Raw genomic sequence first — 21,706 nt, 5'->3', positions numbered from 1 at the left:
TTTTAGCTCAGGTCCGGAGTTGGAGGGTTTTGATCAGAGGGGGTTCACAAGGGGAGGGTGGACAAAGACTCCAGTCACATGACCTGTGCATGTTGGAGAAGAAAGAGCAGACTCAATTAAAAGTGCATTTCATCCTGAGAGGATCTGCAGAGATAAACTGTAGGAAAATACGTTTTATTCAGGACTCCATACATTATTATACAAGGACTTAATAAGAAGGCAGGAGCAGCTGTCTTCCCCTCCCTTCAGAAGACTTTTATTGTAGGACATTCAGTCCAAATTTTCAAAATAAAACAATTTTCTGCCTCAGAAATGAAAAATGCTGCTAAAAATGACAATTTCATCTGACTTGTGCTAAAATAAAAGCAGACCAGTAACTGCACACACTGACTCCAGAATATATTTACAAAATACATTTTATTGAGTGTGTGGAGGTGGGAGGAGGAGGAGGAGGAAGAGGAAGAGGGGGAACAAAGCGAACCAAGGGGGCATTAAAAACTGATGCAAAGGAAAGAAGAAAAAAACAAAAATCTTCATTTTTTTTTTAAATTTGAACAAATGAATATAAAACACTGCAAAAAAGAAAATCCATCTTTGGTCTTTTCATCTGTTGTCTTATTTTTCCTAAAGCAAGTGACAAAAATCTGCCAACTGACTGAGATACAGACGATTCCTCTTGTGTGAAGGATTTGCAGAAAAATGTCCCTGACTGCAGAGAACTGGAGGGACTGGCTGAGTGATCCAATTGTTTCTGACGTGTCTGCATAGGAAGCTAAAGGCACTTCACCTCCACCACTACTCATCTGTTCACCAGCACGATGTTAGAATTAATTCACTCCTTCAATTTAAAACGTTAAATTAAAATTTGGAACAAAGTGTCTTTACAATCACTGCTGAGGTTGAAAAATGAATAAATCCTGATGTTTTGGTGGATATAAAATGCTCCTTTGTCTGTCGTCAACCTTTAAACTTCTTAGCAATCTGTTGTTTTTTTCTCCAAGGTCCGGCTGGCAGACAAACAGGAAATGAAAACAATCTCCTTGGCCAGAGTCACAAAAGGAATAATCTCGCCTTGGCACGGTTTCTCACTTCTTTTAAGGAAACGCTGTATTTTTAGACCACACGTGAGACTAAATGTTCAAACGGACATTTCTTGCAGTGTAGATCTGTACAACAGGGCTGCAGGTTGACGGGGACGCAACAGGAACCACAAAAAGAAAAAAAAGGAAAAAGGAAAAGTGCTCAGCGCTGTCGGTCCCAGCGCCAGATTGAAGCGTCGTCGCACACGGCTATCAAGATGCTGCTGTCGCGGCTGAAGCTCGTCTGCCGGATGGCCGACGTGCATTTGGGGAGGGTCAGTGTGGAGCACCTGGGGAGCAGAGCGACAAAACACACCATCACAAGCCATCACACACAAATCCTGCAAACAGCAAACGAAACAGACAGAAGCAACAACGCAGCAGTCAAAACTATCTGATCATGTTTTGCAATGTTTTAAATGACTGATTATTTTTAATAATCTGTTGGTGAACTATGATTTTCTGGTAATTTGCTAGTCTATAAAAAGTCAGACAGGAGTGTGGCCTCGCTTCTCCGCTGTCAGCTGATCAGCGTTGGGTTTTGGACTGACACGTGTACATGTACATCAAAGTTGTGGATTAATTGTGTCTCAACTGATGCAAATCAATTTACAATTACAGTTTCAGCTCATTGTTGTCAATGGTCTGTCTCCGCAGGGATCCTTTCCATAGAACAACAATCGGAGCCTCTGAACCTTTAGTGGACCTGCTTTGACCGGTGAGGTTACATCACAGCCCGTTTTGTTGCTCCCTGCTGAGACAACGGGACCAATTCCCAAACTTTTTGTACCTACAAGTCATTTTGAACCCGAAGGATGTAAAAATAGGGCTTTAAAAATACCAGAGTTCTCCTTTAAATAAATGAATAATTTAATAGAGCTGTATCATTCCCCATCCTTCTTTGATGCTATTTCAGCCATGAATGAGGATACTGAGTCAAACAAAAGGAGAACTGGGAACATGTGGGACTGCTTTCTTTTCCCAGGTTTTGTTAACGTATCATTTTTTAAATATTTATGTGTGTGTGTGCGTCTCTTATATAAAAACTATATCAACCTCACGAATCACCATCAGACATTAGAGGCTCCACCAAGCTGCTGTACTGTCACGTTTGTGACTTCGCCTCCACCCTGTCCGCTGACAGTGACACCTAAGCCGTCAGTGCAGGCAGTGAATACATCACACTGAGGTGTTTGTGTAACGTTTAATCCTGCTTCACGACACATCAGTCTGGTGTGAAACGTGCATTAAATTCCATTCATATTTGAGGGATTTAGCTGACAGTCATCGTCGCTGACAAAGGGAGCATCCTGGCTGTCAATTGAGATGAAAACTGTGACTCATCTGTTGGGATAAAAGCCTCCTCGCCTGCAGGGCTGCTCACTTACTTTGCTTTGTGTGGGTCTTCCACCTCCAGGTCCCACACATAAAGCTTCCCCACCTGGTTTCCCAGAGCCAGCATCTGTGAACCAGCACCCCAGAAACCAGACATCAGCAACGGGATCAGATCTACGCTGCACTTTCACCACCATGATTACAGCTGAAAATACTCAAACGACGTCAGCTCAGATCATCTGTGTTGTATTGTTAGTCACAAACGTATAAGATTCAAAATGGGACAAAATGATCATATTTGCAGCTACAAATGGGGAATAGGTGGCGTCACCTTCTGCCAGAAGTCCATGGAGAAGCGCATGTACCAGATGTCACACTGGCTGTAATCAAAGCGTCCCAGAATCGTCACATTCGACTCATTCGGTTTAATGTGATCGATGTCGTCCTCCATCTTTCCTGGTTTCCAGCAGACAATCGCATTTTCACAGGACTGCAGCGAGACGGGAAGCAACAAAAGATGATTTATCAGCTACATATGCAGCATTTTAAATTGTTGAAATGTATATTGTTAAATTTGACCTTTTTGCAGGACAAGTGTTTCAGAATGGGACAAATTCAAGATCACCTTCTGACTTTAGTCCACATTTTACCGTCCAGGATTTCCACTTTATTATGGAAGCTTTCATTCAAAATGGATCAACTTGACCTGTTTGGCAATTTATTCTGCACAGAATGACCCACAATGACAACGGGACTGATTTCAGCTTCATAAATCTGCACAGTAATTATAGATTACTGTGTTGCCAAACTGCCTGTTTCATCGATTTTAAGTTAAAGGGGTCTGAATACTTCAAAAGCCACTTAAGGCATCATTAAGTTTACGACTAACTTGCCTTAGAAAGAATAAGATCTCCCAGCCACCGCACACAGTCCACATAGTTTCTATGGATGTCTCGTGTTGAGAAGTCAGGGAAGTGAATTTTCTGTGAGACGAAAGGCCTGAAGAAAAGCATGAGATGATGATTAACATGATGATGAGAGTTTTAAAAAAATGTGGATTTGAGTGCCTACGAGGTAAAAACTGAGTTTGACTGTTTTACCTGTTGGTCTTGGAGGGGTTGTACTCATAAGACCCTCGAATGGCTTTCTGCATTCTCTCTGAGTTGATCCGCCAGAGTTTTAGGGAGTGGTCCATCCCGCATGACATGATCTTCTCGCCCAGAAGATCAAAATCCTGCAGCGGAGAGGAAAAACAAAAACCATGTAAATCCAGGTACTGTTTGGGGTTTATTGTTAGTACCGGTGGGGGCTGATGAAACGACACTCACAGCACTCAGGACTTCATCTCGATGACCCTCCACACCGCCAAATATCGCCACTAATGTGTCCGTCTGTATGTTCCATAGACGAAGGGCATGATCTGAAGAAACAACAACTCATCAACAAAATGCAATGAACACATGATTCTAATTACTATTATCAAAGAGTTTAAGCTGCTATAATTAACATTCATGGCAGACAGTAACTGGACATAACATTACAAGTGTCCAGTCAACATTCACCTGATCGAATTAAAGATTAAACTTCACATGACCCTCATGTCCCAGAGGCAGTGCTGTCTGCTGTCACCTGGGCCCGGAGACATTACTGAACCAGCTGACAATCACAAGGTAATAAACAACCCATCCCTGCCATCCTCGAGCCGTGTTATAGTCCCGGACAACACCTACTGTTTACCACTACTACACCTACTTCGTTTACTTTATTTGCCACAAAGGAGGGAGCAAAATAGATGATGAGGGAGGATTTTTCGTGTCGAGATGACATCTATAAAACCACCAAAGTCCATGTTTTCACGCGGTCCCTGCTGCTGCATTTGCCAAACAGAAGCAATACGTGACCTGCTGTGATATCACAGGCTTTTCTGTGTCATAGTTTAATTGTATATAAAGCACATTGAAGGTTATAGCAGGGTTTTTTCACCTTTGCTGACGGAGAGGAGGAGATTTGGATCCCGTGGGTGAAACTTGAGCTCATTGATGGCGTTTCCATGACCTACATAATGCTGGAGAAGAACGGGTTGTGATTGTAGACATGATCTTGATTCAGTCACACACATTGTAAATGAATGCATTTATTGGGGCGCCCTGGTCTCAGCAGCCATATTTAGTCCAAGGCACCTATAAACCAGTGTCTACATGTTCACCCTCACCTTGATGCACTGCATTGTGATGTGGTTGATCACCCGAATGATGCCGCGGGACCCGGCAACAGCCAACAGTGGATGGCTTGTGTTGGTGTCGTAGGTCCAGGCACACGTATAGAAGTTCTCATCTGCCTTTACGCAAATTTGATCAAGGAAATCAGATAGAAACAACTCCAAATACAACAGCTGTGTTTTTGCTGTGCCATTTTTTCTAAAGTCTAAAGTAAACAGTAAATTATGGCATCATCAGTTAGCTCAGGTGACAAGGATTAAAATATGTCTATGTTGGTCCAGTGTAGGTTATTATGTAAAAGCTGCTGGACCTGAAGCTGTGTTTGAGTGACAGATGAGACAACGAGGAAGGAGCCAGTTTAACAAGTGAAAGGATACGTCTGCATCGACATAAGACTGCAGGAGTCTCATTTCTCCCTGAGAGTGACATTCATACAGAGTAACCTGGTGAAGAAAAGGCAGCAGTGGTTAAGTATGGAACAAGACAACAACAGATGAAAACCAAAAGGAGGTTTTTAGGAAAAACAGGTTAGAAATTTAAGTGTATATATTAGCTAAAATACATTAAAAGACATACAGTCCTGCCATATAGATAGTTTACATGGCTGCTGTAGTCCAAAAGAAGACCACATGACTTCCTCATCACTTACCCTGTTGCTCCCAACGGTGGCAAACACCAGTGGGTCTCCCTCCTTAGTGTGCCAGTTAAACTGGACTCCAAACAGCGGCTGACCGTGGTCCTCCTGCGGGAACAATGACGTCATTATTAATGAAGTTCAGAGGGTGACGTGAACACAAGTCGCCTGACTTATGCCGGCTATTTAGGCATATAGGTAATTCTGTAGGTTTTTTTTGCTAAAACAGTAAATATATGCATGTAATCTGGTGGTAATTCCAAAGCTACTAAGCAAGTTTCTGGTCAAAGAAATGATGAACGCAGGGCTCAACATGTTGTTAAAGCTGGTGTCTGTACTCACCCGCAGACTGTTGACACACTTAAATGAATATCTGCACTTCTTGGACTTCCACTTGCCCTTTCCCCAGCTCTTTCTGCCCGGAGTGCTGGCGGTGTTAGTGGGTGTGTCTGGGCGCTCTGCGTTGGTCCCACTCTCAACACTGACAGCATCATCCTACAAACGCAAAGAAGATAACGGTGATGTGGAGGAATGACACTAATCTGACCTGCACTTTCATCACCTACACAACAGTTTGTTATTAATATCTGTCTGATGGCTGCAGCTGTGTTCACACTCTTATAGACATATCACCAACAAGTAAACACAGACCATGTTGTTTAGCAAAAACCTGTGTATAATAATCAGCATTAAACTGATGCAGATCTCTAACAGCCATGCTCTTCTTAGCATCTTGTTACTGCAGCATTGACATTATTTACTTCAAGTATTGGGGCACTAAAACAGCACTAAACAAGCTTATATCTAATAATAGATGGTCAACTCCATTATTGTGAGGTTCAGGTACATATAACTGATCAATTTTTTAATTATATCATATCTCAAGCTTCAGCCTCTCCACCACACCTTAAATAAACTCTGCCACAAAGCACGTTTCAATGAATCCCCTTCCTCATCAACTTCCATTAGCTGCTACTGCTAATGCTAACCTGAGTTACACTTTAATGACTGCAGTCTGAGGGTAAAGCCAAAGTATTCTATGTGCTTACATTAAATTAATATGAAACTGTGTGAAGTGTGTTTTGCACGGACAGAGAGCTAAATCACACCAGCTGTTTTAATCCACATGAACAAAAGCTGCTAGCTAACCACTTTAGCTAGCCGGCTACTTTAGCACGATGCTAACTCGCTAGAAGCTATTAATGTGTCATCTGTCGCCGAAGAAACAACACACTTTGACTGCTTACATTCTCGTCTCCTGATAAATCGGGGTTACTGTTCTCGTCACTGCTTAGTTTTTGTTTTTTCGCCGGTATTTCTTTTCCCGCTTGAGAGGGGGACTCGGACATGTTCTTATTTTCCCTCATTTTGACTCAAACTCCGCCTCTTCCGCTCCGCCGCCGCAAGTGCTGCTGGGAATGGTAGTTTGATTCGATCCGGGGTCGTAGTTCATGCATTTCCACTAATTTTGTTGGCATTTTACTTTAATTAAAAAAAATATATACATTAAAATGATAGATAACCTAAATAATAGATAATAAAAATTTACCATTTTCTAAGGCATTATGTGCATTAAAAGCACTAAATGTACAAAATAAATGTCTGTGGCTCAGATACTAAAGATGCTGGTTCTGATTACCTCCCTTTTTTGTAGTTTTTTTTAATGTCAGAGGGGGACTACATCTACTACCGTTTGCCTGGGAGCACATGAGCACGACCCTGGAGATGGACACTGCACACATAGATGCCATTTCAACTTGTTTTCATTTGTAGATCAAGCCCAGACATAATGACCAAATGAGTGCAGGCTAAAGCAAACATAAAAACAAGCATCTTCACAGATAATCATTTATTTAAAAAAGAAAAACAGTTTACAAAATGTTTTCTGACCACCGAAGTTTGCTTTAACAGTCCAACATAATTCTTCTGTATTTGCAGTGATATCTTCCATGTTGTTGGAATGAACTGGATTGGCTTCAGGACTACAGTATCATGTCTGCACCCTCCAAGGAGGCCTCGCTCATCTGATCAGACAGCTCTTCATCCTCCCCCTCCTCCTCCTCCTCCTCCTCAGCTGCTCTCTTCATGCCTCTCTGCTTCGACAGGGCCTCCGCGTAGCGAATGTTGTACATGTTAAAGTCACACCTGTGCAGAGAAAACACACATTCGCAGTTACTGATTTGAACCAATTTGGCTACTTACTATAGGATGGAACTCTGAGCCAAAACTAGTGAGACATACAGCTTGGACAGACTGTCATAGTGTCTCTGGATGCTCTTCTGCAGCGCCTGGAGTGTGGGCAGTATGGCTCCCGACCTGCATGCAAGATAAAGATAATCAGGTACAGTCACACAAAATCATATCGAGACTTTCACGTGCACTTAATAAAACCATAATAAGGGACGGGAGCGGACCTGTTCTTGAGTTTCTGTCCGTGCAGCATGAGCAGGCTCTGGGCCCAGGTCATGTAGAACTGCAGGTGACCTGATTTCTCCAAACACGCCGCCACGAAGTCCAGCAGCTTCTCAACGTAGATGTCGGGGAGAGAGCCGCAAACTACTGCGACTGGAGAACAGACAGTATTTAAGCCATAGCCAAGTCACTGTGTTGTGAGTGTAGACTGCATAAAAGAAATGGACGTAGCAATTGAAGAGCATTTAACCTGCATTCTTTCTAATGTCCAGCAGGGGGCGACTCTGCTGGTACCACACCAGAAGTCAGACTGGATGGAAGTCTATGAGGAAATGAGCCTAATTCTCACTTGATTTATTAGCTCAGCAAACATTTTCCTAATGAGTTTATGGACTCGGTAGCTAATTTCACGTCCTCTTCATTATAACTTGATGCTCACTTGTTAATTATGGTCCCATTCAGAGAAAATAGACCATAAAACAGGCTATGCTTTAGGAGTGCTGGTGCCTTCATACAGGGTCGTGTTCACAGTTTTTACATTAAGAATCCATATGAACTATCAGTCCATACATTTTTATTGACATTTTCAGAAATGACGGGAGTCATGGATGCTCATTAATCAGTGGACGATAAGGTAATATGTTTTCATTTTAATTTCATGTCTGAGACAAATGTTGAGATGCCTCTGTGGCTTCCACACGTTGTAAACGAGGAGCCTTTTGGCGTCCATGTTGCCTAGCAGTGGTATTGTGATGAAGGATGGTTTGCTCACTCTGCTCGTGCGGCACCGCTTCCAGCACTTCCTGTTTGAGGGCTTTTTCGTTGAGTCTAAACGCCAGGACGATGGCCGACGTCCACTGCTGTAGCCGCAGCTGCTTGTGTATGCTGGCCGGCGTCACATCCAGGTCGAGGTCGTAGGGGTCGAAGATGAGAGACCCATCGAGGGAGTAGACCAGCAGGCCCTCGGTGGTGGTGGCCGCCCAGCTGCGACCTGACAATACATGCAACCAGTTTATTGACTAGTGCACACCAGTTTCCCAACACAGCCTACAAAGACGCAACTGTCTCACAACGCCAACAAGAAACATCTCCACCCGTTATCCTGTCACCTACCAGTAGGAGCAAACCGCAGCGAGCTCACTCTGATCTCTGGCTTGAAGTGTCGAGAACTCATGTCACCTGTAAGAAACACAGAGAGAAAAAACAAACAAGATGTTTATAGCAAATAAGCATGACATTGAGTCATCTAGCAAATAAATCACTTGTCTGGAGGAAAAGCTAAAATATCTTTAAAGAGCTGTAAGTGTCGAAGAGGGCGTCGCACCTCTCCTGACTCCAGGCAGGCTGATGTTGACCCCGTCTCCGTCTCCGGCTCCTTCGTCCACCAGAGCCAGGCTGCCGAACTCCGTCATCTTCCGGCGGTCCAGGAACTCCTGCAGGTAATGTGGGACCACAGCATGAATCAGAGAACAGGGACCTCACAAGGACAGAGTTAGTGTGTGTATTCTACATCTGCACACACACTGTTATAAAATCACCCCACAGTTTTCCCATGAAACATCAAACAGGTGCGAACTAAACTTAAAAGACCATCATTTTCCTGTATTTTCCTCTCTAACAGTCTAACAACAATAACATCTAATACCAGGACTCTAACAGCTGTGACTGAGCTGAAGGTGAGGCCGTACCTCCATGGCGTCAAACGACAGGTTGCAGGAGATTTCGAACTTCTTCATGAGCATCTGCTCTTTGACGTTGTAGATGCACACAAACTTGGACTGGCCTCCCGCCAAAATCGACTCCCCATCCGCAGAGTAGCACAGCGACGTGAAGGACCTTAAAAAAAAAGCATGAAATACAACCTGAATTGATGCCCACACAATCTCATGAAACCTCCTCTATGGTTTGGTCCGGTTCTCTCACTTACTTGCCCTTTGCAGACTGCTTGGCTGTGATTTTATCGGTCTCCTTGCGGCCCGTCGCCAGGTCGTGGCGTCCGGCCACAGAGCCGCTTTGTGTGGCTGTGTGGGGGTTCCAGAAAGACACCTCACCGTTCAGCGTGGCCACAGCCAACTCCTGACCGTCGGGCCGGTAAGCCACTGACAAACCTGAGGAAAAAAAACACACAGAAACACTGTGAGTGTGTTCACTTAAAGCAGAGTAGCTCTACATCATCTATCAAAGACCCAAAGGTGATTTGGCAGTCGTAATGACAGTTACTTTTATGTTATTCCAAAAAATTCAGGCCAATGGTTTAGTCATCCTCGTGAATATCTACAAAATTTCTATGCACCATTCACCATAAAAGGGATTTTAAATTTTATAGTATCATTAATCTTAAACCACTTATAATTTGCGAACCCAGGAACTGTTTATTAAAGCCGTTATTAGTGTTTGAAGTTTGAACTTTTGGAAACAGACGAACTAAACTAAAAACTAAAAGTCCCTTTTAAAAGTTTCCTGTTTGCATTTGAAGAACCTAGAAGATTAGGCAAATTAGACCCTTGGTGGATTAAAAATGATTTGCTCCACAAATGCTCTTGTTCCTGCAGTGCCCTGCAGTGAAATCCTCCTATTTGTGCCCCTTTGTGTGTACAGTGGACAGATCAAAATACCAAATGACCAGGTTACAGCAAAGACGGTTGAGTCAGGGATCAGATTTACCATCAGAGCTGAGGGGAAGGGTTTCTTTGACCTGCCAGCTGTCCATCATGTCCCACAGCCGGATGGTGCGATCCCACGAGGCGCTGGCCAGGATGGACTGGACTGGACTGAAGCACAGGCAGCTGACCGGGCCCTCATGGCCCGCTAGGACCTAGTTCATCACAGAGAGGAGGCAGATATTTCAACATGAGCCATTTGATGGAAAACCTCTAAATAGAGAATGGAGACATACAGAAGTATTAATCCATGACTTTCTGTGCCTACCTCCAGCAGTCTGCCCGTCTGCATCGACCACAGAAAGATCTCAAAGGAGTCCTGGGCTCCGGCGCTCACCAAATCTCCACTGACATCTACTGCCAGGGAGGAGAACTGCGCAGGCCGAGGCGACGTGAACGTCCTGAAGTTTCTGTACCTGTAATAAAGAAATAGACACACACGGATTTACGCAGCGCCTCCTCGGATCCTTTCAACATGTTTCCGGTCTGTGTGTGTGTGTGTGTGTGTGTGTGTGTGCTCAGTCTCGTCACCGAGCGTCACCTGTGCAGGTCGAACGCTCTGACCGTCCCGTCCAGAGAAGCGCTGACGATGACGAAGCCGCTGGAGGTGAAGGTGACGTTGGTGATGCTGCTGGTGTGCTCTGTGAAGGTGACGAAGCAGAGCCCGCTGTTGCTGTTCCACACTTTGACCTGAGGAAAATGAAACCACAGACTGATTCCACACTGAACACCTTCACGTTACAGCACTGGCATGTCGACAGGGTATGAACTATTCACTGCTTTTGCAGGTTTGGAATTAAAATGAGAAACAGGTCCATCTGTACAAATCAAACCCTTAATTGGGCAGAAAACATGATATCATAATATTTGTAATGGCACCAGTTTGAAGGATAACGTCCGTATTTTAAAACCTTGGCCCTATTTATACATAATTAGGGTTTTAATTGATTAGTATGTAAACTTTTGGAAGTGGTCCAGTAGATCGCCTCCACCGGCAGCCAAGAACAGCCGGTGAACAAGAAAGTGCTTGTTTTTGCCCTGACAGGCTCAGAGTGTTATTCTAAGTGCCTGACAACATTATGGAAAGGATCCCTACAGAGAGAGACCTGGAAGGTCACAGCCTCTATATCACTCTCTCCAAAACCACCAGACAAATATTGTGTTGGATCCGAACCGACCCTTTAAAACAGCAAAGTGACAAAACAACACAAAGAAACTGAGAAAGCGACAGACCGCCCACTATGTCCTGGCTATAAGCTACCAGACTCCATTGACAAAAACAGTAATTTTACACCGAGAGATACAACAGCTGTTTGTGGTTTTATGCTCAAGCCCCTGAAATAATAATATAACCTCTCCCCACAGATGAATAGTGAAGCGCTCACTTTGCCATCATCTCCTCCTGTTACGATGTACTGTCCGTCCGGAGAGTAAGCCAGCGACGCCATGTTGTTGAAGTGACCCTGCTGCTTGAAGACGTACGACTCGCTCTGCCACTCCCACACCAGCAGCTGACCCATCCCTGAAGCAACAGTGCGGACATTTAACAATAACAGGTGCTATTACTTAGTGAAAAATCTAAAAGAAAAAGGTTTTACCAGAGCAGCCAAAGCCGATCCAGTCTCCAGTGCAGTTTAAGGCCACTGAGGAGATCCTCTGGTCTGCAATACTGGAAAGAGAAGCATTCAAATAGTCAACAAAGGCAGTTTAATCTAAATTTCCTGCCTTTGTCCTTCTGTGCAACCTACTAAAAACGCAACTCATGCATATTCTCATTCCAGTTTAGCACTTCAGACAGAAAAACTCCTCTCACCTTAAGGAGTGAATGAGGTTAAACTCGGGAAGTTCGTGCAGGTGGAAGATTCCAGAGGCAAAACCTGTGACCAGGATGTGGGTCTGCTTGTGGTAAGCAGCTGCTGTCAAGTTGTTAAAATCCCCCTCCTTGTTGAAGAAGTGTCTAAGAGCAGAAGCAAAGGGAAAGAAAGAAAGTTTAGATGAAGAAGAAGCGCTTCTAGCCGTTATCTGACTTCTAAAGCCGAGAGGTGCCTCAAGAAGCAGCTGATGTCTTTATTATCGACTTAAAAGTTGGCACTTCTGGGCACCGAGACACTCTGAGTCATCATCTGGTATTTACCTTCAGTCACACCTTGTTGGGAGCAGTTTGTGATGCTTTAATTTAAAAGAAAAAAAACACAACACTACAAGACACTGGCTCCCAGCTACACCACATGCTGATTTACATTACAAATGCTGATGCTGCTATTACAGCTCTGGAGCAGCCAAGGGACAGATAATGTGCTGTGTGGAGCCAAAAGCCTAATGGAGAGAGGGATGATTGCCACTTAAAGTGTCAAGGTCTGAACATTACAGCGCTTTTTGGAAGGACTTCTAGCTGTGAGGAACTACTGTGGTGTTAAAGGCGTTCAGCTTCAGCAGAAAGAAACTTCATTCAACTGAGCAAAACTAAAATTAAACTAAACTAACTACTTTTTCTATGTTTGCACACACAATTATAACACAGTACTACCTACATTTACAAATGATTGGCTGTTATCTTTTATATATTACTTATCTTTTGGAGGATATGTTGATGATACAGCAGTAAAAATAGCTGGGACATTCAGGTAATTTAACTCATATGTTGGCACTTTCAGCAAGAAAAGACTACTACTACTACTTTTTTGACTAATAAAGAATAATAAGCTGAGTCTTACTTCCTAATGTGCTTGTATCGAACATTTTTGCTCTTCTCCTTCTCTTTGGGAGTTTTGGCTTTCCCTCTGATGACCTCGCCCTCCTCTCCCTCCATCTTTTCCTCCTCGTCGTCGTCGTCCTCCTCCTCCTCCCCCTGCCTCGGGAGCTTGGGTTTGTCCCGGCTCTTCTTCAAGACGAGGCCATCCAGCTCGGTGTCGCTCTCCCAGACACACAGCGTCCCGTCCTGGCTCACCGTGTACAGCTGAAAAGCACAGGTTTGGAGAGTTGATACTGACATTTTTTCTTGCAAAACCATACTTGTCCTCCCTGGAAGGCAAAAATAAACTCACATCCAGGCTGTCCTTCTCAAAGAAGCAGCCCACAATGATGTCCTTGTGTCCGCCCAGGGAGTAGTAGATAAGGTTGGCCCAGCGCTCTGCACCAAACACCCACGTTGACATGTCTTTGCTGCCCACCACAAAACACCTACAGGAAAAACTTCTCTTTTAGGATTAATTTCTCCACAGATATAGACTTCCTGTAAGCTTGTACAAATTGTACCTCTGTGCACATAAGCAATAAGAGAACTTCACCCATTCAAAACTCCATTAAAAAAAGTGGCAATTCAATAATCACCACCTTTTAAGCAGGTGTAACACAACTTATATCAATTGTTTTGTCCTTCAATAGTGCAACACAAGTTATTTTGGTGGAAGACAGTTAGAAAAGAGCCCATTTAAAATGATAAAAAAACACTTCATAATAAAAAGTCTTAAACATGCTTCAGGACTTTTACCATAACTGATGTGTAATGAAATATTAGATTGAACAATATTTGAATGAAATCTGGTGTGACGCTCTCCCCAGCTCACTCCCTTTTACTCACTTGGAGTCGTCTGTCCAGTCGATGCAGGTGGTTTCATCGTAGGGGCCGTAGTAGCTCTTGTCCAACACGAAGGCGTTAAACTCCCGCTGCTTTCCGGGGGCGTGGTACATCAGAGCTACATTCTCCTTTGTAACAACAAACTTCCTGAGAGGGAAAAATACAGCAAAGCTCAGCATCGCCTTTGTTCCACTCAGGGTTACTTTTTGGCAGACCAGTTTGTTCCTATTCTGGCACTGATCCCACATGTAATACAAGCTCATAATTCTGTCCATAAAGTGTTCTTTCCACACTAATGAAGTACATTACATGGTGTGCAGAGATGAAACAATAAGCTGTCACTCTTTAAGCACAAAAAGCAGGTATATGCTGGTTCTTGCTCCCCAGATAAGACGATTTGCTGCAGGGTATATTAAATATCTTTGTGTTTTGGACTGATGATTGGTCATATTAGAGTCCTGGAAATTGTGATGGGGCATTTTAAGTAATTGCTATTTTTAGACATTTCATTATGAGGTTCATCAGACATCCTTACCTGCCATCAGGTGAGAAGCGGATGCTGCTCACCGGCTTGTGAAAGTGGAAATGATGAAGGATGGCTCTCGTGACGAGGCTGACCAACAACGCTGCTCCGTCTGTGTGACACAAACAGCGACACATTCGGATCTTTGCTTTTTTTTTTTTTCTTCCCCTATCAGGACCCAAACTTGTGGCTTAACTGCTCACCTTCATCCACCACGACTGCCAAGTTCCCATCAGGAGAGAGACCCACACATGTTATGTTTTTGGTAGTGGAGAGAGGTAATGTCTCGGATGTGTTGCTAGAGCACAGAGAAGAGAAAAAAAACAGTCTTGCTTTGCTTTTTTTAATATATATAATATATATAGATATAATATGGATTAAGTCTGGTCTGAAGCAGCCTACTCATGGAAGCTTTAGGTCTCCATATTTTCATATATTTAATCATGACTTACTTCTTCAGGTCGAAGACAGAGACCCTGTTTCCAACCGGACTGATCACAGCGTTGCCATCTTTAGAGAAATTCAAATTCCCCTGGCGATAGACAGCTCCGAGCAGATTGGAAAACTACATCAGAGAGACAGTGGTGTCCTGTTTTAATCACTCATTAGCTGCTGTTTGAACCTCAACCCGAACTCCAGTCAGAAATGTGCGAATTCAACAGTCTCCAAGTTTCCAAGCAGGTGTAGATAAATAAAATCACCAGTTTCAACCAGTTTAAAAAACAGCAGCGTGTTCAAATAAACGTACGTCTTAATTGAAATGTCACTTCTGGTCCTTCATTTGTGTAATATTTGTTATTTTAGTTTAAAACGTTTAAAAAAGATGACAGGATATATATATCACCAAATGCTGTCATGTATCATAGCCGACATGAAGCATAAAAACTAAAAGCTTACAGTAATAAGTCATAAATGTGCTACATGAGTTTTACCTTTACCGATATGTAATGACATGTTAAAATGAATAATTTTTGAAAGGAGTCTGGTTTAACTGTTGCCAAGCAGCGCGACAGTAGCAAATTAGCTAGCAATGCTAGCGTACTTACCCTATAAGCAAACTTCATTTTACTCGGTATCCTTTAAACGCATTTATATACTTTTTAATTCTTTATCTATCTACGTGGAAGTGTTAATATAAAGACACTATTACACATGCTTCCTCCTCTTCTACGCCACACGTGTTTGCATTTTGTTGACACTTGACGCTTCCGGCTGTAGTTGAGTTAGAGTTTAAACGTGGCGCCCCCTAGCGGCAGGAGGGCAAACGACTGATAGTAAAAACATGGCACATCAATCTTTATTTAAAACAAAATCCAGTCAAATAAGGAGAATATATGTGAACAATATCTATTAGAAACTACAGATTAACATGTAGCTAATAAGCAATATATTCCTGGATGTTATGATGAGTTCAAATGAAGGTGATTTACAGATTATTTTGGCTCTCATGGTGTCATGAATATCACTATAAACACAGAAATGCAAATTCCCTATTCTATCTTTACATTGTAGGACATTAATTTAGATGCTGTCTAACTGACATTATACTGACATTATAGCATGTCACATGTTTAAAGCAAGCACACACACTCATGGGAAATTAAAGCAATATGACCATTTAGCAAAAGTTACACTTAAAATTATTGTAAACAAAACTCAAAAGCATCCATCAGAGTGAAACATTAGTTAGAGTCTACTTGTCCTCGATAGCTTCTGATTTAAAGTGTCTAATGTACACTTTAGACACTGAAAACAAAAAGTCCTGCTCTAAATACATGACACACTTGGAACAGAACAAAACCGGGCCGACGTGGCCTTCACACGATCCCTCTTGCCTATTTTCACCCAATACCCCTGCTGAATAATTTAGCGTCTGGCAGCTACAGTACATACACAGCACACGTGTAGAGATGGGTTGGTGCCAAAGGTAAATGGATACCGTACATTACACTGCAGTGTGCTGGTTCACTTCAGTCCATGTCCACTTTTCTCACCTTTTATTTTATGAAAAACAGCTCATAGTTTTTTATCACGTAAGAAGCATTTCTCTTCTTCACCTCAGTGTTTTGTGCCAGAGGTCAAAGCAGGGCACCACGTGCAGCCGGACATACTTCTGGCCCCCTGTCGGGCACTCTAAACAGCCGTAAACAGTTTCCCGCCTCTGGTTGCCCATGCCGCAGAGTGCGCAGGGCCCCTTGGGGATGTTGTGTTTGAGGAGGTTGACCCGTGTGTGGGAGCTTTCTCTGAGGTAGGTGGTGGACACGTCTGTCATGCTGGCGGCTTTCTCGTAGTAGTCGGTAACCATATCGTCCATGTAGGTGTCAGAGTGGGTGAGCTCCTCAAATGTTTCTGCGCAGGAGTTGGATATAGAGAAATTTCAGAGGTGTAGCACAAGGAATGGTGGGTTTATCAAGCAGCAGAGGTCTTTATCGTGGCGTACCTGCTCTGAAGGGGTTTCCATAGATGATTCCAGACAGGAACCGGCGTAGTCGACCCATGGAGAAGTGACCGATGAAACCCCCCAGCTGCTCCCTGATCTGCTCCCGCTCAAATCCACCTTGAGACTCCGGGGCTACGCAAATATCTGACACAGAAGAAAAAAAGAGACAAAGATACAACTTTGAAGTTTGTTGATGGAGAGTTGGATCACATCTTCTTTAGGGCAGAGAACATATACTGTGATTGTAACTTTGGTTATTGTAATATTTATCCACTAATGCAGCTGTAACGGCTAAAGGCTGGCCAGTATGGGGGTCGAACCCATGACCTTGGCGTTATTAGCACCACGCTCTAACCAGCTGAGCTAACCGGCCTTCAGTGAACAAAGTTTTGTCCTGTAGTGAACGAACAAAATTGGACATCAAAGTCAAGGGGGACCATGTCCAACCTTAGCGTGGCTGGAAGGGAAACCACTAAAATCATAGAGTACTAGCTTTTCATATGAGTAGGATGGTACTGAAAAAAGCCTGTTTTTGGCCAGAAGGGGGGTTGCATATCTCGCTTACTAACATATATGAATGCTGCATACCTACACAACTGTAGCAGACAGAACCACAACAAGAAACCACCCAACAGTTTCTTCAAGTGAGAATCAGAGATGGCGCTTACAACCACGAAGGGACTCGAACCCTCAATCTTCTGATCCGAAGTCAGACGCCTTATCCATTAGGCCACGCGGTCACAGAAAAGGGTATGTTATGTAATTTTTTATTTTTGTTCCAATATTAAACTGGGAGCAGAAGCAGTTCAGAAGGTTGGTCAGGTTGGACCACCTTCCAGCTGAGGATCGGCTAATGGATGCTGCCCAAATCTTAGAGCATGATGGTTTGGTATTGGTAGCAGCAGGATGATGCAGAACGATAGGTCTGGCATAATATTCTTTCTGGCCAGTATGGGGGTCGAACCCATGACCTTGGCGTTATTAGCACCACGCTCTAACCAGCTGAGCTAACCGGCCTGCATTGGACAGACTTTTGTCCTCATGTTTTCTTCCAAAGTCGACCTGCAATGATCGAACAAAATTGTTCCAATTTTGGACATCAAAGTCAAGGGGGACCATGTCCGACCTTATTGTGGCTTGAACTCAAATCGTAGAGTACTAGCTTTTTATATGAGTAGGATGGTACTGCAAAACTCCAGGGTGAAAACAGGTCAGTGTGCCTATGAAATTATCCATTTCGCAGGTAAAGGAGTCCAAAACGTCAAATGGCTCTATAAAGAAAAGATCCTTTTCATGTTTATGTTATAGAACCTGTTTTAATATAACTTCCTCTGTTTAAGATATGAATGTGCGGCATGAAGAGTGCAGAGCAGCCTCAGGTGTTTGCCATAATTGATGCACCCACAACTTTTTATGTGGGATGCAGTTCTCAGCCACGAAGCCATTCAGGCCTTCAATTTTGTTTGTAGTGGATTAAAGTCGGAGGCAGCAGAGCGGTGGAGAACTGTTTCAGCACTGTAACCCACATTTAGTGATTTTCACGCCTGCAGGAAGAAAAAAACAGGACAAAGAACTGGAGAAACACAATGTGCTTTGTGATGCGTTCTGTCTACAGAACTAGAAAACTCTTTTGGAGGATCATCAAACTTTTCAAGGACTTCCAAGAATTAAAAGAATCAATTAGAGTAGGAGAAGGATGGGGAATGATGTAGGTGTTCTTCCTACCAAGGCGCCCGTCCAGTCGAACAAACAGCTCGCAGATGCTGAAGGCGATGGTGGTGTGAGCCGGGATGACAATGGCCTTGTCTCGACCTTTGGGGTTCCTGCCATCGTCGATCTGAAACTGCAGCACAATAAATAAGCTGAGTATTGCTAATGGAGCACACGAGCCGGATCGGTGGAGAGAAAGCAGCTCCATTTGGGAGAGAATCTGCCTTTTGAGATGCATGTAGGTAAGGGTGTGTGTCTGTGTGTGTTTACCCTCATGGTGGTCCCTCTCATCCCAGCGTGGACGGTCAGCGAGCACTGACGCGTGGTGCGGATGCTCTCCACCACGACACACAGAACGCTGCGTCTGCTCTCCTTGGACTGACGAATCAGGCAGTGATCCAGGTCAACTTTTCTAAAAAAACCACACAAGGAATCCTCACGAACTTGACTTTTATGTCGCAGTGAATTGTGAATGAAAAGTCTGACATTTTGATGAGTAAATTAGCTTGTTAGCTCCCCCTTTCCAACACAGCTACATTAAGTTTGACACCTATCGATGCCAGACAAGACAACATCTACTGTCTCTTTGCTGCCATGCATTGTCCTCCTGCATGTGTGCTCGTGTAGAGTAACATAATCATTTATCATTTATCTCACAGGGAAACCCTCCTCTCACATAGACTGTCACAAGGAGGTCAGAGGTCAGGTAGTAACTTAAAGCCACATTTAGATATATCGCATGTCAAATATGCACGGCCAAAAATGAATTTAGGAAAGATGAACTCATGACAGTTGACCCTGAACATCTCTCTTTTCAATAATTCATCAAAAATAGATTATTTAAGGTGGGTATGAATAAAACATTACAGAGATGACTCAAAGTGATATGAGCACACCAGCACTCAGTCTGCTGTGTTACCTGGAGCTGAGCTCCCGCAGTAAGGTGGGCACCTCCAGCTCGTGCTTGGTCACGATGCCGAAGGAGGCCTTGACGGCCACAGAGTCCGACCCGCTGATGTTGAAGCCCACGTCATTGATGAGGTGGTTTCCTAAGCGGCCGTTGAGGGCGAGGTCAGATTTGTCCTCGTAGTTGAGGAGCTGATACGAGGACACTCCTGTTTAAGGGAGAAATGTTGTTGTGAGGGATTTATGGCGTGAAGCTAAGTACATTTACTCAAGTGCTCACTTCATGTGCAACTACACGTATAATGATGCACTTACTTGACAGCTATAGCTACAAGTTACTTTACAAATTAATACATTACATGCTAAACGTATAAATATGATCTTAGCCATAGTATACGTGGACCTGTGCTCAGTCTCACATGTAGAGACATTTAAGACACACGTTGCCTTAGTTCCTTTTCAATGCCTATTTAATCGTATCTTATTTTCATCAACGATATTTTTATACATTTCATGCTTTTATTCTACATTTATATTTCTCCCAGTAACACACTGAGTCTCATTGTACACGTACAATGCCCATTAAGGTCTATGTGTATTCTGGTTTCTTTTACTTTTGATACTGAAAGTACATTTTCCTGACAATACATTTTCAGTGCAGGACTTTTTACCTAAATGCTTCCTTCACAGATGAAAATATTTGGTATTTAATCATAAAAGTTTACACGATCTGACACTATGTAGCATGTGGAGAGGGTCCTAATGTGCATTGATATTATTTGGTTTAATTCCTGTACCTGCTGTGATCTCTTTCTCCCCCACTAGGATGTCTTTCAGCGAGAAGGGGGTCGAGGCGTACTTGTTCTTCTTCCAGAAATGTCTCTTCCTCTTCCTGGTGACCAGGCTGAGGGGCTGGTAGCGGTCGGCCTCGCTCAGGCTTGGCACGGGGATCAGCCTCCCTGTGTCCCCAACCTGCTTCACAAAGTTCTTAGTAGCTGCCGTGAACATTTCCAGTGATGCATGAGCTTCAAATCTGGTAAAAAAATATCTTCACCTGCCGGATCACAGTGTCCCACACGCTGCTGGGTCCATTTGTGGTGAGCTCCTCTCAATGGGGGAGCTAATTCAGGAGTGTTCTTTCAAACCCGTGAAGTGTTAAATAATGCAGGTGGTGTGTAAGGGAATATGGGACAAGATGTGTGTTAACCTGATAGGTGACTGTAGGCCTGCAGCTTCCTGTCACATGACAAATGAGGTGGAAAAAAGCAAATTATAGAAGCACTGTCTTACACTTTTTACCGGCACGTATTACTTTTTAATCTATAATTGCTGACTAAAGCTAAACTAAGAAAAAAAAGTGTAAATCATATCCGAAACATGACTCAGCGACACATGAAACATCTGCTTTGGCCACAAAAGCCTGAAAAACGGTCTGGATCATGTTTTTAAGGGATGTCTCTGTGGTTTTTGTCAGATCTAATGTTTTTTCATCGCTGCTTTTTTTAGTTTGGATAATGTCCACCTTTCTGACTGGTGGCCTCCGCTCACAGTGTGTGTGTCCTGCACGCTGTGGTTACACTGCTGTCTAGTCTATACATCCAGAAATAGCCTGTATGCTGGAGGCTTTTAAACGCCACATGCAAGAAACTCTCTGACCACAGAAGCTGAGGTCAGAATTAGTTTTCTATACATAAAACTCCCTGTAATTTATACTTCTTGGCTAAAAGAAGCAGGATTTAAGGATTAAAAGCCATCACACTACACTTGCAGCCTTTGCCTGGTCATTGAAATGTATGGATAACACAAAACTAGTTATGGTTGAACATGATATATATGAACATAACAGCACATCCCTGCGACCCTGACGGATAAGCAGTGTAGATAATGGATGGATGGATGATTGCATATTGAGAATGTGGGTATCGATCCACCCAGGCGTAGCAAACAACCTCAAACTGTCCAAATAAAGATTTTGCTTATTTAATTGACCATGTGATTGACTCCCAACAAAGAGTAATCTAACACAGAGAAGGCGATAAAGGAAACCGACAGACAAACTATTTCTATTTTCTAACCACCAGTTCATCACACTGCAGACAAAACACTATGAATGCACCGAAGCTGAGCTCTCATCTGACAGAGAAACTGTCTTCCCATCTGCTTCACTTTCTGTCCCCCATGGCTCTGCCCCGCTCTCCGACTCTTTAATGG

The 21,706-nt window shown here is 43.4% G+C and overlaps 3 protein-coding genes and 3 non-coding genes across 6 annotated transcripts; all 6 read right to left on the bottom strand.

Annotated features, from left to right (window-relative positions):
• Positions 1-315: 315 nt before the first annotated feature.
• On the bottom strand, positions 316-6,634 carry eed (embryonic ectoderm development). The gene is made up of 12 exons (XM_070855581.1): positions 6,515-6,634; positions 5,610-5,762; positions 5,283-5,375; positions 5,011-5,076; positions 4,627-4,752; positions 4,398-4,479; positions 3,743-3,834; positions 3,515-3,648; positions 3,308-3,413; positions 2,746-2,904; positions 2,468-2,541; positions 316-1,369 (listed from the first exon to the last, which is right to left on the bottom strand). The coding sequence occupies exons 1-12, from the start codon at positions 6,632-6,634 to the stop codon at positions 1,243-1,245; spliced, it is 1,332 nt and encodes a 443-aa protein (XP_070711682.1). The 3' UTR covers positions 316-1,242.
• Positions 6,635-7,101: 467 nt separating this feature from the next.
• pwp2h (PWP2 small subunit processome component) lies at positions 7,102-15,613 on the bottom strand. The gene is made up of 21 exons (XM_070855450.1): positions 15,486-15,613; positions 14,892-15,004; positions 14,643-14,737; positions 14,452-14,551; positions 13,920-14,063; positions 13,384-13,519; positions 13,054-13,295; positions 12,153-12,296; positions 11,938-12,008; positions 11,725-11,861; positions 10,881-11,029; positions 10,608-10,755; positions 10,344-10,494; positions 9,607-9,787; positions 9,368-9,515; positions 9,004-9,112; positions 8,793-8,858; positions 8,452-8,670; positions 7,682-7,832; positions 7,509-7,583; positions 7,102-7,412 (listed from the first exon to the last, which is right to left on the bottom strand). Exons 1-21 carry the CDS (start codon positions 15,501-15,503, stop codon positions 7,250-7,252), a joined length of 2,760 nt encoding a protein of 919 aa, XP_070711551.1. The 5' UTR covers positions 15,504-15,613; the 3' UTR covers positions 7,102-7,249.
• Positions 15,614-16,492: 879 nt separating this feature from the next.
• On the bottom strand, positions 16,493-20,503 carry pjvk (pejvakin). The gene is made up of 6 exons (XM_070855885.1): positions 20,293-20,503; positions 19,509-19,704; positions 18,860-19,001; positions 18,605-18,722; positions 16,880-17,023; positions 16,493-16,788 (listed from the first exon to the last, which is right to left on the bottom strand). The coding sequence occupies exons 1-6, from the start codon at positions 20,501-20,503 to the stop codon at positions 16,493-16,495; spliced, it is 1,107 nt and encodes a 368-aa protein (XP_070711986.1).
• Positions 17,179-17,252, bottom strand: trnai-aau (transfer RNA isoleucine (anticodon AAU)). The gene has a single exon. It is a non-coding gene; the product is annotated as a tRNA-Ile (tRNA).
• Positions 17,547-17,619, bottom strand: trnar-ucg (transfer RNA arginine (anticodon UCG)). The gene has a single exon. It is a non-coding gene; the product is annotated as a tRNA-Arg (tRNA).
• Positions 17,823-17,896, bottom strand: trnai-aau (transfer RNA isoleucine (anticodon AAU)). Its single transcript has one exon. It is a non-coding gene; the product is annotated as a tRNA-Ile (tRNA).
• Positions 20,504-21,706: the final 1,203 nt, after the last annotated feature.

The sequence above is a fragment of the Pempheris klunzingeri genome, chromosome 24 (assembly GCF_042242105.1).
Source record: "Pempheris klunzingeri isolate RE-2024b chromosome 24, fPemKlu1.hap1, whole genome shotgun sequence".
Classification (NCBI taxonomy): Eukaryota; Metazoa; Chordata; class Actinopteri; order Acropomatiformes; family Pempheridae; genus Pempheris; species Pempheris klunzingeri.
The sequence above is the reverse complement of the archived record's forward strand: the minus strand, read 5'-3'. Positions and strand labels throughout refer to the sequence as shown.